Source organism: Podarcis cretensis, assembly GCF_951804945.1.
Source record: "Podarcis cretensis genome assembly, chromosome: 6".
NCBI lineage: Eukaryota > Metazoa > Chordata > Lepidosauria > Squamata > Lacertidae > Podarcis > Podarcis cretensis.
Window position 1 is genome coordinate 22,938,611 of NC_137175.1, and position 10,347 is coordinate 22,948,957.

The window sequence follows — 10,347 nt, forward strand, 5'->3', positions numbered from 1 at the left end:
AAAGTCATAGTACTAGAGGGATAGGAAGAACCTCATGAAACAGTTACTTCTTGTTGAAGGGTTTTGTTTTTTTAAATCAATCAATCTAACTTTCTGCTTTCTGCCCACTGCCTCTGTTCACTTCAGATCCAAAGCTTGCAGGGTTCCATATGACCTCAAAGCTCTGATGGCTGTGATGTTACAATATGTCATGTCACCTGAGCCAATTGAAGCCAAAGATGTGCTGACACCATAGTGCAGCATTGATTAAGGTTTCCAGATTCTGGGGATTAAAACCCAGACACCCCACCATTGGGGCACTCCCATCACCCGCATCTCCATCGCTCGCCCCCTCCCTGCTGCTAACCCCTTCCTCGCCCACCTGTTCCCCCCTTCTTCCCTCTCCTCTTACCTTTGCTGTTTTCAGCCCCCTGCTCACAATGGGAAGCTGAGTGGCCCCAGGAAGGTCATGCAAGGCCAGGCGACTGCCAGGAACAACACCAGGCCTAGCATGACCCCCCAGCAAGCCGCTCCAGGCCACCTGATGTCTGCTTCCTGTTCTGGGGCACAGCACCTTCTGAGCATGCAGGTGCCCCGCAAAAAAACAAAAAACAGAAACAGAAAAAACCCAAACCTGGACATTTAATCCAAAATGCTAAAATCTGCCCAGATGAGCGTGCTGGCCCCAAAAAACTGGATGTGTCTGGGAAATCCCAGACATATGACAACCCTGGCATTGATTCTCTGATGTCATAGACAGCTGTGTAAATTTAGGGCCTGATAACTGACTCACTTGCAATAAGAAACAGAGGCATATTTGGAGAATCAAAGGCATCAAAAGAGGCAGAACAAACAGAAAAGAGGAAAGAAGAGGTAGAACAAAGCACTGGGTTCAAGAGGACTATTGGGGCAGGGATTCATATGAATACGGCAAGTGACTTCAGATCGAGAAAATAAGCGCCCAAAGCCAAGTGGAAACAAAAGTTCTGAAATAAAAATTATCTCTGCCAACTCCCTTCACACTCCTAGAATCTTACAGTTTATGGCGTTTGTTGTTTCCTAACACAATGTACCCACTGAGCTTGCAGTTTGAGGTTGAAGATCAGCACGATTTTTCTGTTGAAAACCCCACCCACCCCCTGCTGCTTTTGCTCCCGCTGGGGAAAAGATGTGGGTAGTTTTGACCTGAAGAGAGTTTGTGAATACATATCTGCCCAAGAAATAGCAGCAGGGAACTTTTCACACAGGAGAGACATTTTTAACAGCCTTTCCAGTAGAGAGAACGGCTATTAAGAACAAGTCCTTCTCTGCAGAAGACTGACATTTCTAATAACTGCACCTGCCAATGTATCCCAGGGCTGGCCTGCAGAGGGGTTTTCTCTTTGGCTTTGAAAGTCAGCCAGGTTCTAATCTCTCAAGCTGCTTCTTATTCTCTCAGAGGCTATGCTTGGAAAGGAAAAATATATCCTAGCAGGCTTGGTCGAGCCACATGCAAAAGTGCCAAGGTGACAGACATCACAGTGCGAGGCACCCAGTAATTATGAGTGCAATATGCTGAAAAGTATGAGGCAGAGAAAGAGCTATTTTTGGGTACCACATTTTATGCATAAAAATGTGCCATTGTTATAATAACGCAAGCTGCCCATGTTTTCATTCTTCAGTGTCCAGCTTCTTCCTTATTGTGTCTAGAAGTTAAATTCCGGAGTGAGCGGTAGATAAATGTTGCGTCCAGCGGGCGTCCGTGTTAATGCATGGACTTTACAGAAGAAGCAGTGAGACGTGCAGGCAGGAGTAAACTGGGAAAGAAGGTGCAGCTATTTCAATTACCTGCATATGCATTGCGTTAATGTGGGGCATTAGACCTAGAGGGTTGCTTGAAAGGTTCCTTAGAAAAAGGTGACAAAGAGCTAGGGATGCCACCTGTGCCACCTGGCTATCATTGTTGTGGCTTGCCACCCAATCTCCAAGTGATGCGAGATTCCAGGGATTCCAGACAAATGAGGCACAGCAGAGACTGTGGCGTCTTTATGATATATGGTTTATTTACACATATATACAACCTGAGCCCTAGAGGGACGCGGGTGGCGCTGTGGGTAAAAGCCTCAGCGCCTAGGGCTTGCCGATCGGAAGGTCGGCGGTTCGAATCCCCGCGGCGGGGTGCGCTCCCGCTGCTCGGTCCCAGCGCCTGCCAACCTAGCAGTTCGAAAGTACCCCCGGGTGCAAGTAGATAAATAGGGACCGCTTACTGGCGGGAAGGTAAACGGCGTTTCCGTGTGCTGCGCTGGCTCGCCAGATGCAGCTTTGTCACGCTGGCCACGTGACCCGGAAGTGTCTCCGGACAGCGCTGGCCCCCGGCCTCTTGAGTGAGATGGGCGCACCAACCCCAGAGTCTGTCAAGACTGGCCCGTACGGGCAGGGGTACCTTTACCTTTACCTTTACAACCTGAGCCCATGATGGAGGGGTTCACAGCATAATCACCCAAAGAGGGCCTTGCTTCCCCCATAGCTTGCAACCTTGGATTCAATAAGAAATCAAGCACTGCTCTGTCTCTCTGGCTTCCCAGCCTGCTACTTCCTTGCTTCTAGCTCACATCACTCCACTCTCAACTCTGGCCTTTGTCTTTCTAGATACCAGCCAGTTGAGGAAGGGGGCTCCACCCATTTTTCTCCTGGCACTGAGCCACTCCCTTTGTTTCCTTAATGGCCCAATACCCAAACTACCACCTCCACTAGGAAGCTAGTCCGGCTATTCCAGGAATTTGAATCTTTGCTTAAATTTTCACAGTTGCTAGATCCAGGAATTAGAAGGGTCTAGGCATACAGCTTTTTCCCCACAGCAAACTCATAACATTATCAGCATCATCAGCATCATCATCAAGTATTTATATCGCCTTTCTAGAGACATTGATGTAAATTGCAAAATATTAATAAATTGAAACAGAAGGAAAGTGCAGCTTGTTAAGGATTCTAAGGTTTATTTGGAGCAGGCGACTTGCTTTAAAGTACAGTACGGAGACACCCTTAATTTCAGGAAGTGGGGTGTCTGTGTATCACATGGCAAATTTTCTCCCTTTGGGAATGAAACCTGACAACAAGGCTTCACTGTGCAGGCAGTAGGCTAGTATTCACTTTTGTAGGGGGTGGGGTGCTAATTGGCAACCGATAGAGAGCTTGGATTCCAGCTGCCAAGGTTGGGCTAGGAGAAAAGAGCCCAACAAATTCGCCAGCACAGTGGGGTTAATTGCTCAGTTCCAAAGAGAGGAAACGTTATTGAGTCCTCATATGACTCACCCTGAAGGCTCCCCTCTCCACTGCCTCACTGCAGGTTTTTCTTTGGGCTGAAGATTAGCTTGGAGAACCAAAACAAACAAGCAAGGTGTTGCAATTGTTTGAAATTACACCCCACCTTTTGGGGGGATTAGGAAGGCCCATAACCTTCAGAATTGCCACCGGACGCCACAAAGATTTTGATGATGAATGACTTCACAGTTTCAAAGTCTGCTGCAAATGCTGTTGCTATAGGTTTTTCATTCACGGTAGATTCATCAAATTCTGCTAAGATCAGCAGGGGAAGAGGCAACACAGCAGGAAAGGGAAGCCTTGCCCTGCCTTTCTTCTTGTTCTAGTACCGGTTAAAGGAGTTTTCACACCAGACAAATGACCTCTGATATTTAAATTTAAATTTAAATTGCAAATTAAAATCCCTCTGTCTCTGCCCCTGCATTTTTCAACTGGCCCCAAACTGAAGAGCTGCCCACCATGTTGTCTGCAAGGAACGGCTGGTTTTCTCTTTCTCTGTACCAAATTTGGTGAAAATCTAGAGTGGCCAGTTAGGCTTTGCCGAAAAGATGACAAAAGTGGGTGTCAATTTCCATAAAATCTCTGTGTTGATTGATATGCATATATGCAAATTGAGTAATTCAGATAGCAATCGAGTACATCTAACCATAACTGGGTGCCCTATGTGCCTGCTCAGTTGATTTGGCCTCTGCTCTGCCTACTTTATAGCAGATGGACCTTGGAATGGAGAACTGCCCTTTGGCACCCTTACAGAGGACTGTCCTCTGTAAAGTAGGACACAAGGCTATCCACTGGAAAAGAAGTGTAGAGTTGACAAAATGCATACAACTAAACAACAACAAAACTGGAGGGTATGCATTACATCAGCCAAAAATGGAAGTCAATAAGCTCCAAGATTGGACTTTGTCTCCATTCCTAAGTGTTTAAGTGTGACGAAACTTTTCTGATATATTGCTTCTGTGTTGTCTTTGCTCTCCAGGGCAGAAGTGTGAACTCTGGCTTTGTGGGTGTGTCTTCACCTTGGCTGACATCTTGTTGGGAGCCACGCTGCATCGCCTCAAGTTTCTAGGACTCTCTAAGAAATACTGGGAAGATGGCAGTAGACCCAACCTACAGAACTTCTTTGAAAGGATACAAAAACGCTTTGCCTTCAGGAAAGTTTTGGGAGACATACACACCACCCTCCTCTCGGCAGTGGTACCCAATGCCTTTAGGCTGGTCAAGCGGAAACCACCATCTTTTTTCGGAGCCTCCTTCCTCATGGGATCTCTAGGGGGGATGGGGTATTTTGCGTATTGGTATCTAAAGAAAAAATACATCTAATGCTGGCTGTTCTGGTGTTTAGTTTGGTGTCTCTGTGCTGTGTGAAACCATGATGAATCTTCAGTAACTGTAATGAAATTTGAAACCAATATGAATAACTATATTGTTAATGTAACATTCCATAGTCTAGAAGTAGAAAAACCTATACTGCAAGGAAAGCGAATCAACGACAATAACAAAAATTCAACTTGTACAATGCCTTTTTTTTAGGTTTAAGTATTATACAACTGTAAACAGTGGTTGTGTTAATGCTTACACAACCGCTGTGGAGCAAAACTGCCCTCTAGCACAGGAAAGCGCCATTAGAAGAGAAGCAACAACACCCCCAACAACACAAAATGGAAAGACGGGGTTATCTTCTGCACCTTTACATTTTTTCCAATGTTTGTTGGCCACATAGCACATTTTTTTCCCACAGGTGCAAATTGCGGGGACTTTTCTCTCCTAAGAGCTGTGGTGGTGGTGTGATGATGACATAGGCTTATTTTTTAACAAAACACAGACACGCACACAACAGAAATAGAATGAACACAGTCAGACCACAGTAGTTTGTGAAGTTCTAGCTTAAGGTGGAAATGAATTATTTGTGTCTCTTTCTCTCTTTGTATACCATCATTTCCATTCAATCAAGCATTTTTAATCGACTTGCGCTTAGAATGTATCCACTTTCTACTTCTATATTTTTTTAATTTGCTTTTTTAATTGTTGACAGCCAGTGGGTTTCTTCTGATTGTATCCTTGATTTCACAGATGAATTTCTGTCTTACTGAGGTGTTTGCCTCGAGTTCCTTTCATGAATTTGCCAAGCATCGTTCACCAAAGGAGCCTTGCCGGACTCTAACAACATGACTGTTTTCATAAGTTTCAAGCCATTTCCAAAGGATATGTTTTCATTTCTTTCTTCCTTTCCCCTCGCCATTCCTTCCTTGAGGAGCATTTTTTTTAAAAGTCACTTTTTTGCTGTGTATTTTCTTAGAAACACTTTGCACAGAAAATCACCTTTCTCACTTTCTTGTGCCTTTTGCATGTTGGAAGGAGTAATGAGCATCACTGCTACTCACGCTTAAAAACCCTCTGAGAACCTAAATAAACCATATGGGAGGAGTAATGGCTTTACATTTCTAAATGTGTTCAGCATCAGTTGACTCATTTCCCAGAGTAAATGTGTCTGCACACACGGTGCCTTTTTCTACTTTAATGTAGTCAGGGGTTGGCTTAGCCTCAGAATTTGCCATGCTTTACTCCATGAATAGGAAGTAGAGTCGTATCTTGGTTTTTGAACAGCTTAGTTCTCGAACGTTTTGGCTCCCAAAAGCCGCAAACCCAGAAGTGACTGTTCTGGCTTGCAAACTATTTTTGGAAGTTGAACATCTAACGGGGATTCCGCGGCTTCCGATTGGCTGCAGGAGCTGCCTACAGCCAATCAGAAGCCACGCTTTGGTTTCCGAACGTTTTGGAATTCGAACGGACTTCCAGAATGGTTTCTGTTCGACTTCCAAGGTACGACTGTATTAACAAAGAGATGCATGTTTTTTCCTCGACTTCAGTGCTCTTCCAGGCAATTATTAAGCATTCTTGTTGGTTTGCTTGCAGAAACCTTACACAGGGGTTAGATTGCATGGGGAATGCTCTCTACTGAGCATTCATTCTGATCTGTTTGCAGAGCAGTTATATGACCATAAGCATTCACCCTGCATTCATCCCTAGTTGCTTGCAGAGTGCTTATACATGTTACCCTTAATCATTTGTCCTTCCCCACTTTTCAATGCATATCCATGGGTTATGAACGTACCATACACTGAAAGCACATTTATATCAATTTAACAGCCATGGCTTCCCCCCACCCCTGCCCAAATCCTGGGAACTGTGGTTTTCCCTTCACAGGGCGACAATTCCCAGTACTCGTAACAAACTACAGTGGTACCTCGGGTTACATACGCTTCAGGTTACATACGCTTCAGGTTACAGACTCCACTAACCCAGAAATAGTGCTTCAGGTTAAGAACTTTGCTTCAGGATGAGAACAGAAATTGTGCTCCGGCGGCACGGCAGCAGCAGGAGGCCCCATTAGCTAAAGTGGTGCTTCAGGCTAAGAACAGTTTCAGGTTAAGTACGGACCTCTGGAACGAATTAAGTACTTAACCTGGGGTACAACTGTATGGTTCCTGAGATTCTTTGATGGAAGCTAAGTGCTTTTAACAAGGGACGCAGGTGGCGCTGTGGGTTAAAGCCTCAGCGCCTAGGGCTTGCCGATCGAAAGGTCGGCGGTTCGAATCCCTGCGGCGGGGTGCGCTCCCGCTGCTTGGTCCCAGCGCCTGCCAACCTAGCAGTTCGAAAGCACCTCCGGGTGCAAGTAGATAAATAGGGACCGCTTACCAGCGGGAAGGTAAACGGCGTTTCCGTGTGCGGCTCTGGCTCTGGCTCTGGCTCTGGCCAGAGCAGCGATGTCACGCTGGCCACGTGACCCGGAAGTGTCTCTGGACAGTGCTGGCCCCTGGCCTCTTAAGTGAGATGGGCGCACAACCCCAGAGTCTGTCAAGACTGGCCCGTACGGGCAGGGGTACCTTTACCTTTACCTTTAAGTGCTTTTAACATATAGTGTGGATGTGACCTTGTCAGCTCCCTCACTGCATAAAGTCAGTTGCTGTTGTTTTGTAGTGCCTTTGAGAACCACCAACCAGGGGCGTAGGATAGGGGGGTGGGGGCGGAGCACCCCGGGCGCCCTCACTGAGTGGGGTGACATTTGGTGCGCCGCACGCCTGCGACTCCCAAGCCTACCCTGAGCCATCAGGCATATGCTCCACCGCTGCCACCAAAAGGGACCCTTCTGCCAATCTTAGCATCTGAGAGGGTTTGTAGGGAAGAAAGTTGTCTTTCCCCCCAGCTGGTGCCTCCCACCATTCCTCTACATCCAGCCGGTCCGTAGCAGCACAACAAGCTAGTTGACAAGCCAGCCATTGCATTGTTCCTCATTTCGCTAAAGATCTCTAGTCTTAGATTTCACACCTGCTGTTTCCCTCCAGGATATATTTACGAGAACATGTTGACACAGGCCTGAAAGGCAGATTTCCCAGAGTCATTTTGAATGCATTGTGAATTGTTTGCGGGGGGAACCGTAGGCCATTTTTTGCTAACGGTTTGTGTGGGTTGTGTCTCTCTCCTCCCACCAGCAACTGATAAGAGACATTAACTGCATTTAAAACTTGTAAACCCCCCTACTGTTCTCCCCACAACCCCACTCCCCCAAATACAAATCTTTGCAAAATTTATTGAAGTTATTTTAATTAGCTGGGAGAAGGACGGATGCTCAACAGGTACAGCATATGCTTTGAATGCAAAAAGTCCCAGGTTTATTCTCTGGCATCTCTGGTAGGGTTGGGAAAGACCTGCCTGAAATGCTGGAGGCCCACTGCAAGTTAGTGTAGACAAAACTCAGCCAGATGGTCTGACTCAGCTTTGTATAAATTATAGGTGCTTTCTCCATTGCAACCTCCCCACCCACCCATATTTGGTATAGTTTTCTGTTCTTCACTCCAGGAATCAGGCAAACTGCTGCAGCAGATCCCTGAATCATCCTTAGTCCCATCTGAACTTGTGCTCCTCCCCACTTTGCCTTCCAGCTTCAGCGCAGCTTCCATTTGCAATGTTATTGCCATCTTCTGACCCTCGCAGACAACCTCACTTCCGGGAGCAGGGGCTTAATTTGATCTTCTTTGCACTTCCTGCCCCAGCTGGAGGGTTGCCCAATTGAGTGCCAGGGCTCTGAATACCAATTATTAGCTCCTGGTTTTCCTTTGGCCCTCCTGAATGCTAGGTCAGCTTCAGTCTGCCTTTGTTCTTCTGTCAGCTGCAGTTGCTAGAGCCCTTGTGTGATTGGTGGGATGTGCAAGAAAGCTATTTAAGGCAATGTCTTCAGCTCAGATTAGCAGCACGGCCACCTGAATGCCCACTGTCATGGCATTTCTGGCATTTATACTGTGACACACATTTTTTAAAGCAGTGAAACCCTAAGAGAATTTTTGATTTTCCCTCTCCCAGGCTCCCAAGCCCAAGCAAGACTGCTTGCCCTCCCCTAACCATTATGCCATGCAAGATATGGCCCCATGGCCACCTTAATTGGGACTAGGGGTTAACATGACATTCTTGCTAAGAATAGCACTCTTTTAAAATATGATCTTGGTGGCCATGAACAGTGGGATCTGATACATGCACGTTCAGACATGAATCCCACTGAGTTCAAATGGGTTAACTTTATGGGTATATGTACAGCCAACGACTGATTTACATGCGTTCAGTATGTGCACCATTGCACATGATGACCTGGAACGCAACAACCTGCACAAATTGGGGGTTACCTGTACAGTACTCTTGTTTAGGAGTTAAATCCTATTAAATTGAGTGGGACTGAGTAAACATGCACAGAGTCCAACTATTACTCCCACTACTTTTAATGGATAAAGAAGTTATAAAAACTTGTTTAACTGGTTTGTTCATCTAACTGTGAAGAGCTCTTAAGTACCATACCCAAAGGCACATGCTATCAAAAGGCTCCGCTGGGAAGAACAGCCAAATCTCTCATAATACACTTACACACACACTTCAAGAATCTGTCCCTAAACTGTCCTCTTCTACATTTCAAACTGTCTAAGAGTTCACTCTATTACATTATTGTCCCACACTGATATTTCTTTATTTAAAATAATGGGCAGGCTAAAACCACAGTAATGCACCAGAACAGTGGTTAAAATGGAGGAGACTTAACAGAGCTCCTAGAACTACAAATAACCTGTAAACCAATTCTGAACAGCAATAAACAACAGGTGTTTCTTTTGAGTAATCCAGAAATAGAAAACAACTCCCCATCCCTAGATTAGCAAGCATCACATATAATTTAACCATTGTTACAGAGAACTAAAGTTAGATTGAGAAGGGCAAACAGCTTACTAAGCTGAAGGCTGCATGCACACCATATATTTAAATTACACACCCACTCCCAAATCCTGGGAACTCTATTTTAAGGGTGCTGGAATTATAGCTTTGAGGGGGAAACTATACTTCCCCTGTATTCAGGGTAGAGGGCTGTAAATATATGGTGTGTATACGCAGCCTCAGTTTAAGACAGGCTTCCTCAAACTCAGCCCTCCAGATGTTTTTGGCCTACAACTCCCATGATCCCTAGCTAGCAGGACACGTGGTCAGGGATGATGGGAATCTGGAGGGCCGAGTTTGAGAAAGCCTGGTTTAAGAGATTTATAACTACTATTTGTGGCAAGGTTTGAGAAATAGTAAAAAGGTTTCATAGCTTTAGATGTGCAGAACCAAGCTTTTATTATCTATACAGTGTGGAGCACCATGCAGACTGGATCACATGCTGATACCTTGAGATGCAGTACCAAGACCAGAGGCATTTATTCCCCTCTTCAAGATATAAGACACCATGTGAACAGAAATAAACACATTTTTTTTGCGCATGCTAATCCACCACCAGCTGCATCTCTATTTTTAGGGTGGTTGGAACTAAGCAGATGTGTTTGTACACACACGTGTCCGTGTGTGATGACAGTTTTCTACATCATAGTCTATTAACCAATGATGTTTAGATCAAGTATTTAGCTGTTTCAGCCACACGGGTACTGCAACAACCCAGTACCATAAATGTAACTTGGTGGGGTGAGGGGACTCAGTTTGCAAGTCTGTAGATGGCTGAGAAACATGCTTCCTGCAAGCAAATGCTAATCCAGTCAA

The 10,347-nt window shown here is 45.5% G+C and overlaps 1 protein-coding gene and 1 long non-coding RNA gene across 2 annotated transcripts in view; both read left to right on the forward strand.

The window, feature by feature from the left end:
• GDAP1L1 (ganglioside induced differentiation associated protein 1 like 1) overlaps positions 1-5,732 on the forward strand; it is a 41,968-nt gene extending 36,236 nt beyond the window's left edge. Inside the window, exon 6 of the mRNA XM_079979772.1 lies at positions 4,259-5,732. Coding sequence (XP_079835898.1) covers positions 4,259-4,602 — 344 coding nt within the window. The 3' untranslated portion in view covers positions 4,603-5,732. The remainder of the gene's footprint in view (positions 1-4,258) is intronic.
• Positions 1-7,703, forward strand: part of LOC307218147 — a 125,678-nt gene extending 117,975 nt beyond the window's left edge. The window contains exon 2 of the long non-coding RNA XR_013839823.1: positions 7,541-7,703. This is a non-coding gene — a long non-coding RNA (uncharacterized lncRNA). The remainder of the gene's footprint in view (positions 1-7,540) is intronic.
• Positions 7,704-10,347: the final 2,644 nt, after the last annotated feature.